A 26,606-nucleotide genomic window follows, 5' to 3' on the forward strand; every position below is an offset into this window, starting at 1 on the left:
CCCTGAACTGTGGTTCAGAAGAATGCATTAATATTTGCTTTAATATTTAGGGGGAAAGTGTAAAAACCTAAACTGATGGACAGAAGAGACCTAGAACAATGACAAGGAATTTTGGCAAGTTTGTAAGCAATTAAGTATATACATTTCAGTAATACCCAAAGGCATGATTAATTTATTATCCTTTTAGATGCCAAAATGCAAGTAGAAACTTCCATATTACACCATTACTATGACAAAGTTCAGAGGGTAAAAGAAAGTAAGGATGTTCCTGCCAGGAATTTGATGTACATAGAAAATGAGTGGCCCCCAGGGTATCTGTAAGTGTAGAAACAGAGATTTGGAAGTTCCTATCTTGTAGCTCTGCCACTGACATAAGCCTGAAATGAACATTTCCACTCCCAGTGTTCACGAAGTGGGCCAGACAGGGAGCACTTCCAACATCCAGACTCCAGTGCTTTGTGAATCACTCCTGGGGCTCCTGCTCAACCTAGCACTTGCAGTCAGGCCTTGCCTAGCTGATTTCAGTAGGGCTTGTGGGGCTCAGTCTCTTCCTCTGCAAAGTAGAGACTCCTACTAGGACCCATGGAGTTGTTAAAAAGATTAAGTGAGCCAGTGTATATAAAATGCTTAGAATAGTGTGTGACACAGAGTGAGTAATCAATGCATGGTATTTATTTACATCATCATCGCATGTCATAGTCATAAGAACAAATCCCTTGTATTATTGAGCATATTTATAAAACTAAATATCTCCCAGATCATTTACTCACCTGAGCACACATAAATAAATAAATCTTTAAAAAGAATAAGGATATTATTTCCTCTGTATTGCAGAGGATAGGCTCAGCGGCCACACAACTCCCAATAAGCCCATATTGTGAGTTCTGAGATGGAATGCAGACTAAATTTTATCTACTTTCAAACCCTATTCTCCTAAACACTCTGCATGCTCATCAGGATGAGTTGGGCTCTGCTCTAGTGATAAGTCCATGTTTCAGTCTACCAATGTAATGAAGGTTTAACTGAGCCCCATGTCCACTGAGAGATAGATGGGTCTCTCCGCATTGCCCTCACTCTTTCTATGGGATCTAAGTTGACAAAATCAACACTATTTGAAACATCACTGGTCACCATTGACCAGGCAAAATGAGCCTGGCTGAGCATATCATCACTCTTAAAGTTTTTGATGAGAATTAATTAGCCCAGTTGACACATCACTTTCACTCACACTTTACTGATGAAAACATGTCCTATGACTACAATAAACTTCAAGTAGCTGGAGAAGTATAGTCCCACTGTGTGCCCAGATGAAGTATTCAGGAACAGCCTCCTCACTACCAATAATCTCATACCTAAACAGAAGGGACAACAGGCATAGCGAATCTTTTCATTAGAGATTTCAGGGACCATATTGACTTCAGTAGAACCACCAAGGGACCATATGAGCAGGAGAGTGAGTGACTCATAGCCTGCCTGCATGAAGCAACCAGAAGTGACAGCTGAGGTTCCCAGTTATTCTCTTGGGCAATACAGTGATGCACAAGCAGGAAACTGGTGGGCAATGAATGGACTTTAGGCCCAGACAAGTGAAGCACCATGACTGAATGAACCAAAGGTGACCTCTTCTTTCTCTGATCTGCTATAACATCTTCAGCACATCTCACTCATGGCAAAACAGGGCTATCATAGAACATTTTGAGCTGTGATCATATTGTCCTTGAGGATGTGAGCACTCTGGAGCTCATAAATGATGAAGAAATATTTTGAATGGAAGAAAAGAAGCTATAGGGAGACAATACATTGGAGGAAATAATGCTCAGGAGGGAAGAATCGTACTGAAAATCATGCAATCAGTGACCATGAGGCTAAGAGAACATTGGTGTTAGCTGGGTGTGCACAATAAATGCAGTGAGAAAAGCTTGTGCTAGTTACATATTGAAATAGGTGGAATCATACAATAGTTAGCCTTCTGTGACTGCTTATTTCACTCAGCATTATGCCCTCAAGGTTCATCCTTGTTGAAGTGTGAGTCAGAATTCCCTTCATTTTTAAAGCTGCATAGTACTCCATTGTATGGCTAAATGGCATTTTATTTATCTGTTCATTCATTCATCGTTGGGCACTTGGCTTCCTCCTGCCTAGTGGTTGAAAGTGGTTGAACAACACAAGGGAGAGAAGCACCTGGATCTAACAGCTGCCAGACTGCAAGAGGCAGTCTTCAAGTTCAAAGTGTCTTCAAGTTCAAAGGCATGTCAAAGACTGAATCACATTGAAAATTAATTTATTCTTACAGATCACCTTAAAGAACCATCTAATGATAAAACAAATGCCCCCTCATAACCATGATGAAGGCATGAAATAGGAAACATCTAAATTAGCATGTACATCAAACTCCAAGCTCCTCTTACATGTTTTAAAAAGTTGTTTTTTAAAACTTTATTAGTAATATAGGTTCATTTTATGAAGCCAAAATATATTCTAAGAGTGAAGGAAAAATCACACCTCCATCTCACAAGGACCTATACTGTTCATATGTGATTTATTCCCTTTGGTAATTTTTTGCAAGGGATCTAATTATTTTCTAGTTTGTATCCTTTTGATCATAAAAAAAATAGGTATAGAGTCTTCTGTCCTTTGAAAATAAATATCTCTGATTTTCTAAGTAGAGGAGAATCAAGTCTAAGTAGAGGAGAGGCAATTTTGTTGGCTGTGACAGGCAAGGACTAGAGCACTAGTCTTGCAGCTGCTTTGCAAACATGGTGTTTATTTAGATGGAGGGTCTGCACTTCTGGGGGATTGGGGTCAAAGTCCCTTCAGGACACCTGAGCATTGCCACTGCCTGGGAAGTTAATTTTAGGGATTTGCAAAAAGAGAAGTAAAAAGGTATTGATATCTGGTAAAGTGGCCGCATTAAGCAAAATAGGTTAGTACAACAGACCTTATCTTTATTCTTCCTTTGTGGATCTTATAAAGCATTTAACGGTCCAATAAAAGCATACAAATGAAGTTGCACTCCTTTACTCACAACTTTAATCAAGCATCTTCTATGTTAGAAGCACAGGAAATGTTAAAGGGAATAAGCAATAAATAGCCCATGGGTCAGTTACACCACCAGCAGAGAGGCCATCTGCTCTCTGTGCTTTGATAGACCCACTGGCAAGTGAGGCTAAGCCCCAAGCACGAGGTTCAGTTCACATGGAGCAGGGCAGGGAAGAGGGTCCAGAAAAGCTATGGTGATGGGAGTGCCTGGTGCTGAGTCCAGCATGATGAGGAGGGGTATCTAGCAGACAAGAGGGGGGATGGGAGTTGGCACAGGTCCAGAAAAAGTGGACAAAGTTCAGAAGGACTGTAGCTCATGGTTACTGTGGCCCTGGGAACTCACCCTGGAAGTAATAGGGAGCCACTGAAAGTTGTAGTGAGGGAATTGCCTTGGACCCATTGAGTTTGCATTTTAGAATGGCCATTCTGGTCAAAATTAGGACAGGAAGAGAAAAGAAAGGAGTCAGAAACAGGGAGATCAGTTAGGAGACTACTATAATATTGAGTTACTCAGTACTCATGTATTTATTGTGAATGCGCCGTGTCCCCTCCATGTACTAGCCCAGAAAACAAGGCAGGCAGCACTCTGTAATGCAGATGATGCAGGTCGACAGGGGGCAGGCAAGAGGCTCTTACAGCTTGATGGACAGGACTTGGGGATGGTGTCATTTCCATATATACAGAATGTTTTCCATAAAGAAAAAAATTGCCAATGTCAATAGTTAAGGAAAAGTCATAACCCAAAAGGAGGCACCGGAACAGGTCATTAATAACCATGATCCTTAAGCTCTGTGGGGCTGTGGGTTGGATTTGGGGTCAGAAAAAGATAGAAGGGACAAAACTGGTGAAATCTGGATACATAAAACCTATAAGTGAGTTAGTTAAAAGGCATGTGTAGATGGTAGCTCTGCACGTGACCCAAGTTTTGCGGTTATGTAAGATGTGAGCATGAGGGGGAATTGGATGAGAGATATAATAAAGGAACTCTCTTATCTTGGCAAGATTTCTGTAAATGTAAAATTATACCCTAAAATGTTTATACACACACAGAGACACACATACTCTCTAACCACACACACACACCCTAACCACATTGAATAGAAAAAAATGTAGAATAATTTATACGGAATGATCCAATTTATGTAAAAACATTCAAAATATCTATATATTCTATGAGTACATGTGTATGTATGTAAATTCATAGAACACCACCTTCTGTGGTGCCAGCCTGGTACCACTGGTAACTTGCAGCAGAGAATAGCAGTGGAACAGGACTTAGTGAGATCAAAGAGCATTGCTTTGTCCACTATGTGCCATCTCCCGTAAGAAGCATGCAGCAGGATTGCCCTTTGGAGCTCAGATCAAGCAGCCACTGCCTGTTCTAAGCCTTGGTATTTCCTGCTCCTCCCTGGGTAGAGAGAACATTGGAACCACACCACCAACAAGCTCCCCCATACTGTCTGGGAAATCTTTTTACCCAGGTATAAGGCAAGTTACTTGTGTGCTATTTGTACGCCCTTCCCAGGATGTTGGTACCTGGGGTCCAAGTTCTTTCTCATTATTAGCTATTTTTTTCCATTCTTACTCAGAGGATAAAAGAGAATAAAATCCCACTGTGAAAAGAAGGGTTGAATTACAAAGAATAATAGGGAACACCAACTAATTGTGAAGTCCTGCTATGTGGTATAATGGGTGTTAACAGCTGCTGCAGGAGTAGAGACTCGCGGCAGATTTGATCTGGCCAGAAGGAGAGCACTGGGTTTCTTCCCTGCCATCACATTAAACAACAACAAAAGGACCACAGGCTGGGGTGCTACGCTGAGGGAAGCACCTGCACAATTTTCAGGAGTTTAATAGAGTGTAATAGAGGTCGACTGGAAGTCCGCCTGATGTACACATAGTGGTTTCCAGTGTAGCAGGGCCTGCCGGGGTTGATAGCCATAGACACCTCCTAACTCCCCAGCTCTGTGTAGGTAGAGTGGGCTGGGATTCCTCTGAAACTCCCCACCTAGAGACTAAGAAGCCTAAGAGGTGGTGGGTGATTTCTAATGTTTCATAGATACTATGGCTGAAATACTTCTTTATATCTAGAAGTGTCACTCTTACCTATTAACAGCAAAGGCATAATTCTGTTATGGTCATTACTATAACAATTAGTTATGATTTATTGTGACTTCTATGTGCCAGGAACTTTGCATAGACACAACCTCCTAAATAAGTGGTATGATCCTAATTTTACCAAAGAAGGAAACTGCAAGTCACAGAGTCATATTCAAGGTCACTCGGCTGATCACCAACCTAACGAGGGTTGGGGTGAATGAAGAGCAGTACTCTTTTTTATACAGAAATTAACCTTGGTTCCTACCCTATGCCAGATACCGTGCCAGGCACAGGGATCCAGTGGTGAGCCCAACATGCAGAGACTATCGACCTCATGGAGTTCCCTAGCAGGGTAGAGTGGAGCAGGGAGAGAACATCCCTGGGACTGAATTAAGTCAAGCAGTACTAGAAACTTTTCATCAGAAGATATGACATCTATTTAGTCTTGCTTTAGATGATATTTTCTGTTAATATTTTAAAAAATGCAAACAGAATTGATATTTAATCAAAACCCACAGTGTATTTTAATAAAGAATATTTCAAATCAGGAAACCAAAAAAAAAAAAAAAAAAAAAAAATCCCTGCATTGCCATATGGAATTGTGTCTGCTGGTCTGGGCATGAGGAATCCCATTAAGAGGGTCATGCTGCCTTAGGCGCCACTGCCACCTGGTGGCTCTCACTGGAATTGCAGGCTTGGGGTTGCAGAAATTGACCCCGGGGAAGACCTGTCCTCTACAAGGCCCATTTCCCGTCTTGCTCCTAAACCTTCAAGGCACAGTGGACTTTGTTACAATTGATGCCTAGTCATTTATAAATCAATTACAGCTGGGTTAGCAGATTTCTGCATGTTCTGAACATCATGGTATTCATGACCTTTTAAACTTGTTACAATTGAATTAATATTCACAGGTATTGATGATAAAGTGACATTAAGTACAGGTGAATTCTTAGGCAAACTCTAGAATCAACTTATGCCTATAATACTTCTCTCTTTATTTGGTTAACTTTGAATGCCATAAAACCAAAAGGACCCACTCCCACCTCCAAACCAGAAAACATAACTCGGTTTCTTAATACCTCTCAACATCACCTGCATTCAAATCATAATATTCCCTCTTCCTGGGACTACCTTCCTGAATCTTTACCTTCTTACTTTGTTGTTCAAATGTCAAGTTAAGACTGGTGACTTGTGGGAGTTATCATAAAGTAATATGATATTACTTGTGGGAGTTATCATAAAATAAATTCAGAAACCATAGTGTTGCGTAGAAATATCCTGAAAGAAATGGAAATAGGATCTGAATCCCTTTTTCAACTATATAGAAGGTGCAACCCAGGCCCAGTGGTTTGGTCTTAAACAACTTCATTGCAGATATTTCTGCCATGTCCCCAATTGGCATGAAGACAGTTGGCCTGAAGACATTCCAAGGGAAGTCACAATGGGGCTCAGGTTCTGGTCAGGGTTTGGGTTACATTTTGGATTAGGATAGTTCTTCTCTCTTTTATGACAAATTTCCAGATAGTTCTTTTCTCTTTTACAGCAGGATAGCCTTATGACCAATTAATAATATGGCAAAAATGTTTGCAGGGAAACTACTACTTAGAATAGCTACAACCCCGGTTGGCTTGCTTAATCTCTGTGTTTCTGTGACTTCACCCTTCAAATGAGTATAGAGGTGTTCCTCTACCACCAGCAATGTCATGAAGGTTGTAAAAAGCAGTGTGTGATGCTCCCTCATCCCCATGCCCTGCCAATGGTAGAAGCATGGGAAGGTGGTGCTGTTGATGGCTGGAGACATGTAAACACTTAGAGCATTTATTGATCTTTGCCCTGCACAGAATTGTCCAATAAATGTTTTCCCTTGCCTATTTGGTCGTACTTGCAGAAAAAGTCTTTCCTGGGAGTTAAGAATAATATGGCCACGCTTGAACTTGCTGCGTTATTGCCCTCTTAGATCCATTACTGTATGTCTTGTCACGTCTCACCCCTCCCCAGCTGGCCAGCTTCTTTATCTGTAAGCTGCAAAGATTTGCACATTAGGGCGGGAGGTGTTAAGCAGCGATGCTATTTTTGGAGATGCTGTATTAGTCAGGATCATCCAGCACCTTTGTGTTGGCACCTGTGTTGCTGGCTTGGTCACTGAGGTAGGTGCCTGATCTTTCTCTGTGCTTTCCAGCCAAAATCCTAAATGCCACTCTGTTTCTCTGACCAGGTAGTGGACAGTGACAGACCAGAAGGGTCCAAGTTCCGGCTCACTGGGAAGGGAGTGGATCAAGAGCCTAAAGGCATTTTCAGAATCAATGAGAACACGGGCAGCGTCTCCGTGACACGGGCCTTGGACAGAGAAACCATCGCTACTTATCAAGTGAGTACCCTTCGAGTGCCCACCCTGCTTGCAGAGATGTGGCTTTCAGAGATGGTTTTCTTCCTGCTGAGTTCATTATTTCTGTGCTTCATCAAACCTAGGGCTGTGAGACTTTAAGTGCATTCTCTGGGAACTGAGTGGTGTCAAGCACCAACAGGGTTTCATTGGGGCCCTCTGTCATCAATGGAGGCCCCCCGGCCTTTGTGAGGCTGCAGGCACTGAGGGAAATCCCAAAGGACACCAGAACTCATTGGTTAAGGCTGGCTTTCCAGAAACCAGCTTGATAGTGAAGAGCAGGCAAAGGTGTGGCCCCTTCGACATGTTCATTGTGCTTTGGAAATCCATCCTAAGGAAATAAGAGGGAACTTTGTAGGATTTGTGTATGACAATGATGTCATAGAGGGACATGGTCCTTAAAGATGGCAGCAATTGCTGAATATTCAGGAGTAGGGTAGTGGTGAGATTATGGTGCGATTTTGCAAGGAAGTTTTCTATAGCTGTTTAAATTATTTTTGAAGGTTAAATGGGACCTAGGTTAAATGTTGCACTTTTGGGTGGAAAGAGGCACACAGCACATGGTCTCATACAGAGCAAGCATCGGTTCCCATCATGCTCATGGGGAACTACAGTGGAAGCAGAAGCAAAGTGTCAAAGTGGTCGTGCTTGGGTGTTGATGTTTTTCTTTGCTTTTCTGGTTTTCATACAATGCACTCATTAATTTTATATGGGGAAATAGAAGGCTGTAAAAGGATCATTTCAGAAGTTGGTACCCATTCAGGGAGACCAGGCAGAGGTTGTTTGTGACTTCCGTTTCCTGCTTTCAGCCATGAGAAGGTTGGTGTCTTCAACAACCTTGCAGTTCTTCCTTCTGATAAAAACTGAACATCACAGCATTTGCTGTTCTCTTTTAAGTATCAGAGACAGATTCCTGGATGAAGTTGCACCTCAGGAACTCCCTGAGGGGCTGACAGGGAACAAGACAAAGAGCAAAGAAGGGGGGGTCTCCTGGGAGTGCAGCCTGGAAGTAGACCTGGCATGAATTAAAGGTGGGATGGGCTGGTTGCCAGGATGGAGAACTGGTGAACAAGAGGCTGAAAGAGGGCTTTGGGGGGAGGGGGTGACCCTTGGGAGTTGTCTTAAGAGCTGAGCAAGAATTTGGATGCCTCCAGGGCTAACTGATTGTCTCTGATGTTTGTGGGACCCAAAAATAATTTAAAAATTAAAGTCACTTTCTGGGTGTCCTTATGGGTGCCATGAACCAGGGCCTCAGAATAGTCTCCTTTCAGGACCTTGGCCCCCATGGACAGGGAGAAATGATACTGGTAGGGAGACTCCTTGGAGCAGGCCCAGAGGCCTGGAGAACTCAACGCCAGTATTCAAGGATTGATAGGGAGGATGCAGAGGTGGTTTTTGGTCAACCAGTTGGTTTGGTTTGGACACTACCAAAGATGCCAATTATTATGACTTCTTGGAGAAGACTTTCTGAGTCCTGAAGTAGCCCTCCCCTCTCAGGAAAGTGGACGGGGTGGCTGAGGGAGGGGAGGGACCTGCCCTGGCTCCCAGTTTGCTCACCAAAGGCAGCACTGTGCCCTGGACTATGTCTGCTGGGGAGGCTCCCCTTTCCAGTATTCATAAAGGCATCAGGTGCTGTGCCTAAGTAGAAACCCCACTAAGTTGTTTGTTTTTCTTTAATTTAGCTATTTTATTTTTAATCTAAGTGGTATCTAAATCATAATAGTAATTAAAAGCACAGACTCTGGCTCAGAAAATCACTGTTTAAATCTCGGCGCTGTTGTTTCCTGAACTGTGTGGTCTTGGGCAACTTGCCCGCTCTGGTCTTGCCTGTCTTCCACAACACTGAGCTGGTGCCATGCCTCTAAGGATCATAAAAGATGAAATCATGCAATCATGCTGACTAGTCATTGCTGATCAGATCATAAAATAGTGCCTGGTCTGTAGTTTCTCATTCTTTATCCCTTAAAGTGAAGTCATGTGATGTAAGAAGGGAAAACATGCATTCTGCATGCAGTTACACTGGCTGCTTTCAGATCACGGATCTTATAGACCAGTTGTGGAACCATGTGCCTCAACTCTGTCATCCATAAAATGGGAATAGAACAACACTGTCGCATGGGATTTTAATGGATTAAAGCAGTTAATACATGTCAAACATGCAGAGCAGTGCCAGAAACCTAGTAAAAGTTACAGGCAAGGGAGGGAAAATAAAAACCCAGAGACCTCTGAGACTTCACCCACCTTGTCCATCTCAAGCATGAGCTTTTCCTGAATAAGTGTGACTTTATTTTACAGTTTCAGAGTCAGCTCTGTAGCATATTGACTGATAGGCCAGGCTCTCCACTCTTGGAGATTGGATGCCTGCAGAGTGACACACCCTCCTAGCTAGAAGGGGATACAGTGGTTAGGAAGACATACCAGGTGCCCATCTGCATAGAGTTCTTTGTTTAAGTGCCTAGACTTTGTTCCAAAAGAAATGGATTCCTGCCCCTGCCTACAGTGTACAAGTGAAATGCCAGGTGCTGACCCCGTCCATTGTATGGTCTAGCTTCCGGGGTACAGAGCCCCCACTGGAGAGGCTGCTGGCACTTGGGGTGATGCAGCTTCTTACACAAGGACAAGGGCTGCAAACTGCAGCCTGACCCTCCTACACATGCCTCTTGCTCCTCAGTGCAGTATTTGTCCTGTCTTCTTTACATCCTTGCGAGGAACATGACCTATCACTCTATCTTTGGTTCTCATATTTTTAGATTTAATAAGAATGGGTGATTCTCACTGGTAAACTTTAGGCACCATCGTGCTGCAATTCCAGTCTGCTGAGAAATAATCTATCATCTTAGAAGCACAGTTAGATCTGTAGGTGGTCTTTGTGTCTTTGTGGTCAGAAGCAAACCTGCTCCTTCAAAGAGCAGAGCCTGAGTCTCCAGCTCCCTCCTTTCTGGTTTTCTCTCCTCTGCGAGTTTAGAGAATCAGGAATTGTGGGTGAATGCTTTGTCATTCATTATATTTGCTCCAATGCTGTTTTGTTTATTTTAAAATTAAGTGCTACTCATATGCAAGTCTATGCTATGGTCTTAACATTTCCAAATCCATCAAGAAAGCATTGTAGAAGACGCCTTGGGGATTTACAGGATAAGAAATAGCCTGAGCTAGGATTGCCCCTGGACACCTGAATTGTGTATCATCATTAAAGCTACTGTCTGTTGAGCACTACATGGCTGATATTGTGCTAAACACTTCATATGCATTCTCTTATTTAATCCATTTCACACAAGAGACTTAAGAATTAGGTGTTAACACCATTTTACAGATAAGCAAATAACTGTTAAATAACTTTTTCAGGGTCTCCCAGCTGGTATGTATTGAATTTGGCATCCATATCTGTTTCTCTTCCTCCCCAGAGGCCTGCATTTTTGATCACTAAGAAAAACTTCTTCCCATTTTACTCCCACTAGACTTTGATATCTAATCTGCAAAATTTCTAAACCTCTTTCCTAGGAACTCCACTTATCAGACCCAGGAAGGGGGTTGGCTGGTAGAATGATCTGTTTCTTCTTAAATACCATCTTTCTCCATGACCCACTGCCACCTGCCCACTCTCCCTACCCCTGCCTCCCAAAGAGTTTCCCACATTTTTGACCCGAAATCGTACCTGGCAAAATAACTTAGCTCTTGCAGTATAGGAAGCTGACATATTAATGCAAAGCCTCCTGAAATATTACTCATCATTATGCATTTTGCCAGCATTTGAGTGATTTGTGAACTCTTCATTGGAATAAAGTACTGTAAATGATTCATGAATGACCAAGTTTATGAAATTCTATAAAAATATTAGCAGGTGGTAATGATTCCCTCACACTGTGAGTATAATCTGCTGGCTGCACATTTGTCAATATGGGAGGACAGGAGTGGGGTGGGAGAGAGTCTTCTAGGCAGGTATGGGGCTGGAGGGGGTGTGGGCTGGGCTCTACAGGAGGTGAGAGGCAAAACAGAAAGCAGGACCATGGGAGTGGGCGGGTGTTATGGACCAGAAACCTTCACCCTGACCTGTTGTTCATGTGGGCAATGTCAGAATGTGGTGAGATAACAGAGGAATATTTGGGAGGACAGGGAGAACTAGCATTTATTGAGCATCTATTAAGGGCTCAAGAACTCTCTAGAGTTCTACATATGAAAACTTGTGAAAATGATTTATCATCTTGTCTTTACCGATGTTAGCTGAGGACCAAAGGGTTTCCCAAGATGTATTATTGTGATAAATGTTGGCGTTAACATTTATTGAACATTTTACAACGTGCCAAGGCTCTGTGCTAACCACCTAAATGAAGATCTCATTTAATCTTCATAAAGATGAGCTTAATACTGTTATCATTCTCAATTATAGAACTGGTAACTGGAACCACCTGTGTTCTTGGCCTTAGAAAATGAGCTAGGTTTCATTGACTCCTGAATATTTGTTCACATCTTCCAGGCTATAACTTTTTCTCCTTTGAGTTAATTTATTGGATAACCTTGACTTAGTAGTTAAGAGTTTGGCCATGAAGTCAGAATATACCTGGCTCCTGTGTTGCCTTTCACTCCTGTGGGTTTGCCCCCCTCTAGCCTCATGTAGCTCCAAGACAATTTGGCAGAAAATACATCAAGGTGAAAAATGATGCTGCCATGTGGAAATGCATGTGTCATGATGTTAGTGAGCACGAGACAACTGGGACATGTAGATAGACCCAGAGGAGTTATTTAGGTGATTAACCTGCTTATAGTCATATACATGTCATACATGGAAGATGCACACATCAGCTTGATAGGATTGCACTGTCCTTGGTGACATTTGTACTTGAAATGCTCCCCACTCCTCAGTTGCACTGGTGACAGAGCTGACGCTATAGATGACAGCACCCACCTTGGGTCCCTCCCTAGCTCATTTAGGGTCCTTCTCATAATCTAGGCTCTTCTCTGCAGACACCCCAGGATGGAACCTGGCAGTGGAAGTGAGACATACAGACAGTAGCACTTCTAGTTTCCCCCATGGCTATCTCTCTTGGCTGGGCTTCTGGGTGGTAGTCAACAAAATCCCCTCCAACTAATTTTAAATAATAAAGTGTTTATTAAAGGGTATTGGTAGCTTCCAGAATTTCCAGGAGGGCCCAATAACTTAGCTTACGCGTGACATGACCAGAAATGGTGGCACAACAGAAATACAGGGCCATATATGACATCATTCGAGAACAACCTCCTGATGCCTCAGCACCCTTCATGTTTGGGGCTGGATCATTCTTATGGGGGGTGGGGCTGACCTGTGCATTGTAGGGTTTAAAAGGTCCCCTGATCTCTGACCACTAAATGCCAGCTATGCCTCTGACACAATCTTAACAATCAAGACTGTCTCCAGCTATCACCAATGGTCCTATGGGGGCAAAACTGCCCCTAGCTGGGCACCCCTGCTTTAGAGGAGCCATCATAATTACCACCTTTTCCTGCTGCTCTGCCTATGAGATTCAGAATTGTGTGCTCAAAAGAGCTGGTAACTGACAGCAGGCTTTCCAGAACCCCAACTCCAAAGCACAGCTACTGTCTGTATGTCTCACTTCCACTGCCAGGTTCCATCCTGGGGTGTCTGCAGAGAAGAGCCTAGATCTTGAGAAGGACCCTAAATGAGCTAGGGAGGGACCCAAGGTGGGTGCTGTCATCTATAGCGTCAGCTCTGTCACCAGTGCAATATCACTCCAAGTGAGAGGCAGGCAGTAAGAGGCATAAGTAGCAAAGGCAGGTAACTAACCAGGTATGGCTGCACACTTGACATATTGGCTTCTGTCAACATCCTGGTCCTGTTGGCCAATAACATCCGTGGTCTAGAAAAGAAGCCTGACTGGGAAGAGACAAAAAACTCGGTTAAAAATTCCAGCCCTAGACTCAGACCTACTGCAGATAGAATGTTGACTCTGCTATCAGATGAACCACATAAAGTAATTTTATAGGTGAAAAGGCTCATGTTGCTGTTCATGGTTCATCTTAATACGGTGTCACTTTGACAGGTTATTTAGCTCTCAGCCTCTGTTTTCTAGTCTTTATGCATGAGAGTGAGGTCACAGTACCATGTCTTAGTGGTGCTGTAGTTAGGCAGGGGTGCTTAAGGCAAGTAGTGTGGTCACTAAATATCCCTAGGAACCAACCACCCTGCGTTTGAAGGCCTATGCAGGTAATGGGTGAAAGCAGTTGCTAGGTGCCCAGTTAGCAGATAAGCAAGTGGAAATCAGTAACACTGTATGGCATCTACATGGGCAGTTTTCGAAGTGTGGACCCCCAGACCAGCTGAGTACTCCCAGAAACTTGCCAGAAATGCAAATTTGTAAGCCATTAGACCTATAGAATCAGACACTTTGGCCCTACTATGTGGGCTTCGCAAGCCCTCCAGATGGTTCAGATGGTCACCATGTTTGAGAGCACAGGTCTAAATACTCTGTGTTAGCATACCAGCAGGTGCCTTACGTCACTCATTTGCCTCAATGACAGCAACCTTTGAACCAAGTCCATTACAGTCCTGCTAGGGTGATAAGCTTGTGCTTCAACAGTGCTTACTTCTCCAGGTGCTCTGGTGGGTCCTGCAAAGCGCTCCCAATCCAATGTATACTCTTCAAAATTGCCTCTGCTTTGGTTGCATGAATGGCTCCTGAGAACGGGACACATTGTCACAGGTTCCCTTGCTCCACCCTGTCTAGACTTTGGATGACCATTAAAGGCCATGTTACTGAGTGTTTGCTTGTTTCTCAGACACCAGCCTTTTAGTCCAGAGATGAAAGCGTCTTCCCAAGATTTGAGCCTGTAAGAGACAAAGATCAGTTGCAATAGGAGGAAGCTGGCCTTGGGGTCAGCAGAACCAGCTTATTAGATCTGCAACCTTGAGTAAGTTATTTGTGCTTTTCAAACTTTGCTGTACATTAAAATCATCTGGGGAGCTTTAAAAACCCCTGATGCTTTAGCTGCACGCCAAACCAATTAAATCGGAATATCCAGGAGTGGAATCAAGCATGAGCATGATTGTAAAATTCTCCAGGTGCTTCCATTGTAAAGCTGAGCTGGATAACCACAGTGTTAATATAACCCATCTACACCCCAGTTTATTCATAACTAGAAATGAGAATAATGACACCAACCAGGTAGCTTTGTAGTGAATATCAAACGAGATAATACACGTAGGAGTTTCTAACGTATAATCGTAGAAAATCAAAGATCTTATTTCCCCTCAATCAGTGACTTGACTTCAAGCAAATAGCTGAACTAACTGATTTCTGATGTCTCTTTTGACATGAGCACTTAAAAAATTGAAACACTGAGAAACAGAATTTGATAAACAAAAGAGCAGGTTGAATTCTGAGTCACTTTGGAAAAATATAATTTGGGATTTGGTCACAGCCTCTCCCCACCCCACTACTCTGAGCAGCTCCATCTGACACTTTCCAGTTCAACTCCTCACATTTCCTAGCACTTCATTTTGCAACCTGGCCTTATCTGCCAGGCACAGCTGGTGAAACTGAGGCATGAAGAGGTAAGCGACTTCACTGAGACCGCCACATACCTGGATTAGTACGCTGAGTTGCTCCTGACTGATTATTTATTTGGTCCACTAAGCTAAGCTGCTTCCTCACTCAGAAACATATTTTTCTAGACTTCATTAGCACAAACTCCTCCAAAGAGGTTCAACTTGAATCTTGGCAGGTGGGAAAATCCTGCTCCCTTCAACTTCCTTCTCCGCATATGGGGGCCTCACATCCATGCTGGCCCACAGCCCAGACAGACCACACATTCACAGAATGAATAAACGGAGCAATGGTCAATTTTTCCTTTTCTTGTTTTTTACTTGCTTTAGTTATCTAGCTACAAGCAAAGCTACTTCACCATAGCTGCTTTTTCAAATAATTTAGTGGCATTTTTCCCCCAAGGTGCTAAAGACATATCAGAATTGTAAGAACCTTTTGACTCATTTTATCTAACCTGTTAAATTTACAACTAAGAACAAGTTAAATAATTGACTAGTAGTTCTGACTCCCAGCACTCAAAATTGTTACTGATACTTTGTTATCGTTTAATAGCGGGCATGGTGGCTGAGCCTCTGGGACCAGATCTGGCAAGCACAGATAAGACATCTGGTCCAACTCTCACTGTCCTTCTCCGTCAATTTGTATTCATCAATAGTTATAAAGATGATTTTTTTTCATTTTATAAAAATAAGCAAGGAAGGAAAGGGGGAGTTTGTTTGGAGCATGGACCATGAAGAGAAAGGAGCAAAAAATAGAAACAGGTTGCCCTTCTCCTCTGGCCCCTTAAAGTGGGTTTGAGACTCGGGTTAGAGGGCAGGAAATTATTGGAATTATTTTTTATGAGATGCTGTGCAAAGTTGAAGGTGGGGACCAGCAGTTAATTAAACAATCACAAAAGACTGGGAAGGTTCTAGGTTCAAGAACCGCTGCTGGGAGACCAAGGAACTAAGATGATGCAGTTGGACTCCTAGCTGCCTGCCCCCATAGACTGCTGCAGCACACGATGGGGGGGGGGGGGAGGGTTGTAATTAGAGGATGGATCACCATGGTGATGCTCCCTGGAGTGCTTTCTCCAGATGAGAAAGCAAAGGCTGACATTGATGGGGACCCTTGTGAGGCCAGCTTGGAGCTCCCAGAAAATATCTGGGGAGTAATGTCACAGTGGAGACTGAGTTCCTCTTGAGCAGGTAGGAAGTCAGAGGCCCAGTAATGGGGGATCAATGCACATGTGACCCAGGTTCTCCTCTTGAGGCTCAGAAGCCACCACGCTCTGGGTTGCCCACCTTCTCAGCTATGGCTAGCCACTGCTTGGAGCAAACCTCTTGATGGCTACAGATTTGAAATCAGAAGAATCTGTGGGCTAAATCCCAGGGTGAAAAGGAGATGTGCAAAAACACTCTTGCAGCTGAGCTTTCTCTTCCAGCCAGAAGTAGGGATAAATGGAGCAGCACTTATGGACAGAGGCAACTTGAGGACAGCACACATCCAGCAGCCCCACCAGGTAGGATTCATGTCAGCCGCAGACTGATTGATTCAGCAGGTGGAGATGGGATTCTCAGCTCCTGCCAGCCACTGTCTGAATGTTCTAGGGAGTTTCTGCTTCATGAAACTCTGTCAATAAACACATCAGAGCACTCCTGACCCACCAGGTGGTTATGAGTGAATGAATGTGAACCAATGAAAAATACAAAGAGTAACAGGAGGGGAGGCCTTGCGGGACGTGGCATTTGGGGAATGGCCTGAATGGAAGGTCTCCAGGGAGCAGGAATTCCATCCTTACCTCCCAGCAGGGGTTCTCAACCAGAGTGAAGTTGCCCCAGGGGACCAGCTGGTAATATCTGCAGACATTGTGGTTGTCACACCTGGGAGCAAAGTAGTCATGCTCCGGGCATCTGGTGGGCAGAGCTCAGAGATGCTGCTCAGATCCCACAATGCAGATCCTGCCTGTCACCCTCTGCAGGCGTCAGCATGGGGCTGGCCTCTTAAAGGATCTGAGAATGCACTGTGGCTCATATATTTGTCATTGTTGAATAGACCACGGCTCTGTGTTATTTCTGGACAATGGCATGGGATACCCTCCTGTCCTTGGAAAGCTCACACGGCCCAGAGGAACTGATGGTTTTTGACAAGACAACTACACCATGGGAGCCAGGGACAGCCTTCCAGAGGATGTAACATTAAAGTCAGGGTTCAAATTTGAGGAGTTAGCCAGGGGACAGGAAGAAGACTGGCCATGGAGAGTGTTCTGGGGAGAGGGGACAGAAGAAAGAGCTTAAGACACCTCCAGAGTAGCAGAGGAGCGGGGGTCCTGTGGGAGGTGGGAGATGAGCTCAGATGCGGGAGGAGGCAGACCCGTGTGTAAGTGAGGAATGAGCTCAGGCATAATACCTGTGGTGACCACGGATGTCAAAGGATTTTACACTGAAAAGTGACACGATCAGATTTGGATTTTGAGTGGACCGCTCTGGTTGCCAGCGGAGCATCAGCGGGAGGTAGCTGGTGCTGTCTCCAGGTCCCTGAAATCAGCACAGCACAAATCAGATAAATGACATTCTCACCCAGCAAGACCTGGGAGGTGAATCCACACTCATAGTGAAGATGTTACCTGTATTTGGGGATGAAATGAGTAGCAAGAAATAGGGTCCAAACCTTGCAGGGTAGGGAAAGGAGCTTGGAGCTTACTCTAAGGAAGCCCAGGAGTGTTTTCAGCAAGGGAGTAACATCCAGTTTGCATTTCAGGAAGATATGATTTATTTGAACAAATCAACAATAACATGCAAATTGCCATGAAATAGAAATCAATTCAAAAAATTTGTTTGAGAACATACCACCTACCGAGCACCAGGAGAAAGAGGTTACAGATAAACCCCTGCCTTCCCTAAGCTCGGGCTCACTGTTTCCTTCTAGACAGAGGAAATCAGAAAAGTCTTCTGTGTTCAGGGAAGGGGCATTCTTCATGTGTCCCCTGAACATTCTCTGTTAGAATCCCAACTTTAAGTTCTTTCTTCCATAAGGGTTTATCTGTGGGCTCTCTCAAAATTATGTATGAAACAGAGTTAGCCAGAGCTTTCAGCTGTTGATTGGTTTGATTGGTATCTGTTTTAAGATCATTATTGTGAAGCAGGCTTATCTTTTACTTGCAGTAAGATTTTAGGTGTCAATAGATCATTTCCACATTATTTTTCTTTCTTCTGAAGGTGCAGATGTTTGCTAAATGGATCCCTTTAGGCAATGTCCATCTTTTTGGTATGGAAAGGTGAGGTGCTCCCTAGAAAGGTCCTGGGTGCTCATCCCCTGCCTGCACCTGAGGCCACAGGGGGCTTTGTTTACTTTGCAGACCAGTTCTCTAAAGGTGGAACAAAGTAGAAACCCACTGGAGACACCCGTCCTCCTTAAGTGATGGCTTTGCGTTCAGACATTAGTGGAACCCACTGTCCATGAGACATCAGAAGCAGAGTCCTGTGCGCTAGTTTGATTATACCTGACTTGGGGTGCACATTGACCACCAATACCTGGGGACTAGCACAGGTAAAGAGGGTAACCTAAGATGGAATTCTCAGCCAATTGGTCACAAAGACTCAGGAACCAGGGGGATGGTAATTCACAATTAATTTTTGAATGCATCTCCTCTCCTTTGGCATTTTATAATGCAGGACCTAACCAAGGACCCTACTGAAGTCACCTTACCTCCTGTTGGGTGTTTCTTACTTTCTGTTATTTGAAACTGTTTATGAGCAGGGTTATTGCTCAAGAGAGCAAGACACAGGAAGGACCACAGGGTGTGATTCCAGTGCTGATCCAGTCTGGAGTCAGTGTGCAGGCAGCTCTGTTCCTGCATGTGCTTCTCCGCACCCCTTCCTCATCCATCCTGAACTCCTGTTCCCAAGTCACAATGAATCATCACAAACCAAGTGGCTTAAAACAGCACACACAGTTATCTTACAGTTCTGGAGGCCACAAGTCTAGCTTAGGTCTCAAGGGGCTAAAACCAAGGGATCAGCAGGCAGGCATTTCTTGGGGAGGCTCCAGTGGAGAGTAATCTGTTTCCTTGTCTCTTCCAGGTTCTCTCGTCCCATTCCCTCTCCCACTTTTAGGGATCTCATACTTACGTTAATCCATAATTACTGATAACCCAGGATAGCAAAATTTTTAAAAATTCAGCTGATTAGCAATATTAATTGCATGCAAGCTTAATTCCCCTTGGAAATTTAACTTACTCACAGGTTCCAGACGTAGGATGTGGACATCTGTAGAGGCCATTGTTCTGCCTACCACCATCACCTCCTTTTATAGGTGAAATAGAGGCTCAGAGCAGCATAGGAACATATGTGGGGTCACATAGCTGGTAAACTGATGGATGATCTTAACCTTTGACCCAAGCTACAGTTACCTCTGGAGCCAGGGTCAGCTGTGAGAGCATGGGTCTCTCCTCTTGTGTTGATCTCAAATACAGTGATAACTGGAGAAAAAAGCAACTGTCAGGGGACCTTCGGTGGCAGTCCTGTGCTTCTCTCCGTGTGGTTGGAGGCTTTCTGTTGTTTCTGTGATGTGTTTTCCTGTGAGTACCAATGCCCGGGCTTTTTTCACACTTTGCTCACTTCTCTTCTTCAAGTGTCATCTTAGTCTTTGATGAGGATCATTTTCTTCAGAACAAGTGAGAATCAAGGAACGTGGGACACTTGATTGTCATTTGTGTTCAGAGCATTCTCAGCTCAGAGCTGCTTTGCAGGATCACTTAGCAGGAGGCAGAAGTTGAGCTCCAAACACTGACCTGCCAGAGCCCCTCTCAGCCAGGGGAGAGGCAGGGCCTGAGCAAGCAGGTGCCTACACATCTCGTCCTGCCCCTTCCTGGCTTTCACGCTGGAGGAAAGCAACCTGGCAATGCAACCAGGCAGCTGCAAGTCCAGATTCCTGCCCTGATTCAACTTACACAAAACAGCAACAGCCAAGCTTGGGTGCACAGTGACAGAGCATGTCAGGCACCAAGTGATATCTCCAATGTTAAGTGCCCCTCCTATGCCAGGTCATCTGGGTGAGAGGGACTCAAGTGTGAAAGGATCACATTTGCTGCCCCTCTGGAGCTTATGCAACAAAGAACCTGAGAGGTAGAGACTGTTTTTTTGCACTTTTCATTTAAAGAAATTGAGACCTAGGGAAGCATAGAAAGGAGATCACACTGCTGGTAGGTGAGAGAGCCAATGACAGACCCACTTCCTCCTCCGCAGTCCAGGGTCCACACACTAACCTCATAACATGCAGCTTCCCATAGGAGAGATGAGGTCAAACCCACAGTGAGTTACCATCTCACACCTGTGAGAATGACATATACTAAAAAGACTCCCAACAAGTGCTTGAGAAGATGCGGAAAGAGAGGAGCTACGACACCGTTGCAGGAGTATAAAATGGTGTTGCTTGTATGGAGAGTGATCTGGATTCATCTTAAAAAACTAAAAATTGGGGCCTCCCCTGGTGGCGCAGGCTGTTGAGCGCCACGCTGTGAAGCTGTCCGCAGCCTCTGCAGTGCGAGTTCGATCCCGGCTGGCGGCAAGAATCCTACATGGCGAAGCAGACCTCTCTGTCTCGCCCGCTACTCCCCTCAGCAGTGTATTTCAGTCATTCTGCCTGTTCTGTTCCCGCTCTTGTCTCTGGTGAATCCTCTCACCCTCCCGCACATCTGGCCTGTGCCCCGGTTCTTGTATAAAATAAATAAATCTTAAAAAAAGAAAAACTAAAAATTGAAATACCATATGACCCAACAACCCCATTCCTGATCCAAAGAATGTGGAACAATCAATGCAAAAAAACCCTACATTATCTACAGAGTTTAGTGCAGCACCGTTACTATAGCAGGGACATGGAAGCAGCCAGAATGACCTTGGATAGACCATTGGATCAAAAAGAGGTAGTTAGTATCCACTCTATGAGATTCTATTCAGCGGTAAGGAAAGACAATGCAGCCATTGTCAGCAACTTGGAGGGAGCTCAAGGGAATGATGCTCAGTAAAGTAAGTGAGAATGACAAAGACAAATCCTGGACATTTACGTAGCAAATGATTTGGTGAAGTAAAATACTTACAAGACCAGTGGATAGTAATAAATGTTAATTTGAGGTTAAGAAAGATGGGGACAAAAAAAGGCACAAAGGTAGATCATGGATGGTGAGGAAAAAATAAAATGAGTGAATGAAGGCATGCATGCATGCATGGTCCAAACCTGTGATCCTAAACTAAGAAAGATGTTGGCTACAGTTAGGAGGCCCTGTCAGGAGATATTTTTGGTTGTTGCAACTGGGGGAGAGTGTGATGGCAGCTAGTGGGTGGAGGCCAGGGATCCCAGTAAACATCCTGCAGTGTGCACCATAGCGCCACCACAAAGAACGAGCTGGGCCTAACGCCAGCCGTGCCTCGGCTGCGAAGCCTGGTGCAACGAGAATCATAGAGCCCGCCCACTCAGTTGCTAAGAGCTGTGAAAGTAACCAAGTGTGTTTTCCTCCATTGGATTTCATTTTAGTTGTAGTGTTGGCCTGCCGGGCCCTTACCAGTGCAGAAACCCCTGTATCCTTGCGCCTGAGAATCACTCTGTACTGTGATCCTGGCAGAACTCACCAATGTTCATTTTTCATTCTCCGTGTTTTTAATGGGCTTTTTTCCTCATTGCAGAAGACAAATTCCATTTCCTTACTCCTGAGGGAAAACTAATTCCAGCAAAGGCCATTTGTCTTGGGCACCTTAAGATCTAGATAATTTACTGCAAGTTTATTTTTATTGAAAATTATGTAGATATTATTCAGAAACACAATTTCCAACTCTACGGCACACTTAAGCAGATTATATTTTAAATGTTAATACAAATACTGAGGACGTATGCTGGAAAGTGCCTTTCTCAAAAGTACTTTTTTTCTTTTTTTATGGTGCTCTGTCTCTAAGGTTCTCAAACATGTGTGCTATGAAGTGCTGAAGGATTAAGATATTTTCCAAATGGGTATTTAGTTTAAGTTCTGAGTTGTTACCATTCACCTGCATTTCAAACTCCAGCTTATGTGATTAATTCATAAATAATTTGCATTTAAATGCATTTAAGATATTTAACTTGTATTTCTAAATGTACCTTTTTTAAGCCGGGCAGAAACATGCCAATCTCTAGGTGTGTGGACCTTCCCCTTTCCTCACCCCCCAGTCATGTGCACCTGAAAAGGATTCAGAAATCAATATAACAGTTATCTCACAGTTTCTTTTTTTAAAAAAGATTTATTTTTATTTATTTGTGCATACAAGGACTGGGGTGTAAGGCAGAGGTGCAGGGGGCGAGAGGATTTACCAGAGTGGGAAGCAGAACAGGCAGATCTACTGAAATACACTGCTGAGGGGAGCAGCGGGTGAGGCAAGAGAGGTCTGCTGTGCCATGTGGGTTAGCTCTGTGGCTGGGGATCGAACTCGTGCTGCAGTGAATGGATAGCTTGATAGTGCTGAGAGTTAACCCCTTGTGCCACAAGGGAGACCCTCTCACACTGTTTCTGAGAGATACCCCTCACCACACACACACACTCACACAAAATGGAGTTCTCTGCTCCCATGGGAACATTTGGGAAACATTGAAAACTGTGATTGTGTCTTTAAAATTCACAGTGCATATTTGACACAGCAAAGGCATTTTGAAGGCCTGCTGTTGCAAAGCCTGTTTGATCTAGCATATTCCATGCTTTTAAAACCAAACCTTTGAACAATGTTCTCTAAGAGCTATTAACTATTATAGAAATCACACTTCGGCTACTGTTAGTGAGAAAAAAATTTAATTAATGAGACCAGAAGGAAAAGGTCAGGGTACAGATGCCCGCTGCATGCCTTCCTGAGCTGCTCTGGACAGACGATGCCGGAGAAAGTTTGGCATTAAATTCCTCCATTAATGTCCTGGAAACTCAGCCAGTCCCACTTCCTGTTGCTTCAGCTAACCACGAAGTAAGGCTGTTCACCATCAGTGGACAAAGTGGTCTAGCCATACAAGGGAATCTGATCCAACCAAGAAAGAAGAAATGATGTCCTGACATCGTCTACAGTGTGGATGAGCCTCGAAACCTCACACTGAGAGAAGCCAGACTATAAAGGTTACCTGTTGAACGATTCCCTTGATGTGAAATGTCTAGTGTAGATGACTCTTTAGAAGCTGCGTCAGATGACTGGGAACAGCAAATGGACATGGAGATTTCTTTTGGGAATAATGAAAATGTTTTGGGGCAAGATGGTAGTTGAGGTTGCCCAACATCATGGGTACATTAAATGCCACTGAGTCATTCATTTGAAAGTGGATAACTTTATATGATGTGAAGTTTATCTAATTAAAAATTAAGGCAGGAAAAATCATATACAAGGGCCAGAAAAGAGAGGGCAGGACAGGGAGAAAACAAAAATCAATGACTGTCCTACCAGGTTCTCCATAGCAGCCTGGGCAACTTGTCCACATCTGACAACAACCTGAGGAAATTATAGCACCAAGAGAGGTCGGTACAAAAGTGGCCATGGCAAGAAGACAGAAAATAGGGATCTGCATGCCTGCCTCAGCTGACCAGGTCGGGTGTTAGTGAACACAGCTGGCACCCACACTTCACCTCTGCTCATAAGGTGGAAAAAAGTGACTTGAGATGAACAAAGCTAGATTTATAGTGGCCCCTTTGAAGCCCCGTTCAAGTGTTGTGTTATGAATTTGTGTTCTTCTGCTTCAAGGGGACACTTTAAATTTCCCCATTACCCAAATCAGCCCCCTTGAACTTAAAGTAGTAGAGCTAAGGAACCCCCAAAGCTATTCTGACATTGTGAAACATCACAATCATCAAACCTGAAAATGCCAGCACCTTGTATGCCAGAGCACAGCTGTACTCGTGGGGTCCCTCAGAGTGTTCTGTGATGATGAAAAGATTCCACATCAGCCCTGGCAAGGGTGGCAGCCAGCTACGCACTTGTGCAACACAATGCCACAGAGCACCTGGGCTGTGGCTAGAGCAATTGTGAAAATGAATCTTCCATTCTATTTAATATTAATTTTAATAGTCTCAAGGCTGATTGAATCATACAGTGCCGGTCTAGGAAGCCATGGCTAGAAGTGTCATCTTAGCACCATGCAGGTCTCTGTTTCATTATTTGCTTTGCCTCTTGCTAGCTATGTAAGTTGGGGCAAGTTGCTTACTCTATAAGACTTAATTAATGAGACCAGAAGGAAAAGGTCAGGGTACAGATGCCCGCTGCATGCCTTCCTGAGCTGCTCTGGACAGACAATGAGGACACATAACAGTGTCCACATCTGTTACGACAGAGGAAGTGGGAGGACCTACTTTACAGAGTTGATAAGACAAAATGAGACATTGCATGTTAAATGCACAGGCCTGGGCATCTACATAGTGCTCCCATAAGCATTGTTTGTGCCTTTGATATTGGCATCTCATTGGTGCTTTACACAGCGATGTTTTGAAGAAATGAGGCCCAGAGGGGTAAAGTAACTGTGCTTAGGGTGGTAACTGTAATAGAAGGCAGAGCAGCAGGAATGTCTTCCTACTGTTATGATGTCAAAGGGGCTTTGACATCCTGCTGTGCTGCCACCCAGGATCTTGGTTTTCAAGTTCATCTCCACCTGCAGAACCACATGGGAACTGAGGGACAGGTCTTATCTTTCCCCAAAAGCTGGTCATTAAATGTGAGCTTCTTTGTTCTTCGTTGATATGAGCTCTGCAGAAGGAGTTGAAATTCCAGGGAATCTGTGAGCATGTGAGTGGGTTTCTAGGTCCATCATGGGCTTTGTTTCTTGCCCAGGTTGGTTCCAGGTAGGTGTGGGGTAAGACTAGCCAAGGAGACCCTAGTCTCTGTCATCTTAGCCACTTAACAGTTTTGCTTGAGTCCAGTCTTTCAGACACACCATCAACCAGTCTCATCTGTGCTTTAAGACACTGAGCACCCCCTTTTAGATGCTTTCTTCTGCATCTATGTAAAGTAGTCTGGAGCAACAGAGAACAAGGTTTGACATTGATAAAAGCCTAACATCATTTTTGTCCTAACTATAGTCATAAAGAACCAGTGCATTCTGTCATCCTCACCTTTGGGCTAAGAGGAGAGTCAGAGCATGGAGGGAGTCATTTATTCAGATCTGAGAGATGAATCAGCTATTGCAAACCGCCGTGGGTGGGCCGCGGCTAGCAAGTCAGTTGCATCCTCAAGGAACATGGATGAAGCCAAGAATCCGTGCAGGACTGAGGGCTAATGCCTCATTCCCACACCAAATACAGGACCTGTCTTGTCATGCTAGCTGTTAAACAGCCCTGCCCATGCCACTTTTAAGAGAAACAGAGTAAAGTTTTATTAATGCAGGAGATCAGCTGCAGTTCAGCTGTAAGTTATCACTCAGAGGGCAAACAGCAGGTGTAGCTCCTCAAGTTGCAAATAAAAAAGATGAATGGCGGGAGGAAAAGAAGGTATTGCATTGCCACCCAGATGCTTTACTACTGGCATACAGGGGGAGACCAGAAAGCCCTTATGAACACATCGTATACCAAAGGCAATTAATAAGTTTCTCTCTGCAAATTATTCACTTGTATGGTAAGTGAACCATGCTTTACTCCAAAACCATTACCTCAGAGAGGGTCTTATTTGGTGACCCATCAAGCCATGAGATCATGGTGGCTAACTCCAGCAGCACAGATAACAGTAAACCCCTCACAAAGGTGCCAAGGCTCCCGCATGTCCAGAAGACAGAAAGGTGTGACGTCTCTTTAGTCTACCTACTTCCTGTGATGAGTTTGCTTATTCTGGAGCATACTTACTGTTTCCACCTTCCCCACTCATTCATACACTCCATTTGTAGATACCTATTCAGCAACTCTTACCTGTCAGGCACTGTTTGGGGACTAAGCTATGAACCAGACTTCCTGCTCTCAAGGAACATACAGCAGGAGAGGAAGCAAGTAATGACAAGTGCCCTTTAGAACAACTAAACAGAGTGAGGAGGATGGGAAAATGGGGGAAGCTGGGGGGAATGGGGATTGTGTTCTATACACATGGTCTGGGCTGGCCTCTGTGGGGAGGGGACATTTGGGGAAAGAACTGATGGAAGAGAGCACATGAACTATAGATAACTGCGGGATGGAGTCACAGGTTGGAGGTTTGGAAACACCTGTTACAAACAACAGGATCCTACAGTTTGAGAAGAAACTTGGAGAAAATCCTATAGAAAGATTTTTAGCAGCTCCACCCTTGCTGGGGTATACCCCCCATTTTTTTTCAATAGGGCCTAGACCCCTTTTAACAGCCCTGACAGCAAGTGCAAAGGCCCTGGGATAGAAGTGAACTTGACATGTTTAAGGGATTTCAGGCCTTTGTGTAGACTCTGGCTTCATAGTGAAATGGGAAGCTTTGAAGGTTTTAAGCAGAGGCTGAATGCAACTGACAGCTCTCTCCCGAGGAAATCTGAAGGGCTGTGGAAAATGGACTGGAAGGAGCTGCAGTGAAGGCAAAGAGCCAAGCAGGAGACTAAGCAGACAGCCAGGTGACAGAGAGCAACACTTGGAGTAG

At 44.2% G+C, this 26,606-nt stretch overlaps 1 protein-coding gene across 1 annotated transcript in view; it reads left to right on the forward strand.

The window, feature by feature from the left end:
• Positions 1-26,606, forward strand: part of CDH13 (cadherin 13) — a gene marked incomplete at both ends in the record, with an annotated part of 945,642 nt that overhangs the window by 521,215 nt on the left and 397,821 nt on the right. Inside the window, one exon of the mRNA XM_084256718.1 lies at positions 7,355-7,507. Coding sequence (XP_084112844.1) covers positions 7,355-7,507 — 153 coding nt within the window. The remainder of the gene's footprint in view (positions 1-7,354; positions 7,508-26,606) is intronic.

This window comes from Talpa europaea (genome assembly GCF_964194135.1).
Source record: "Talpa europaea genome assembly, chromosome: 16".
In the NCBI taxonomy this organism is placed as follows: domain Eukaryota; kingdom Metazoa; phylum Chordata; class Mammalia; order Eulipotyphla; family Talpidae; genus Talpa; species Talpa europaea.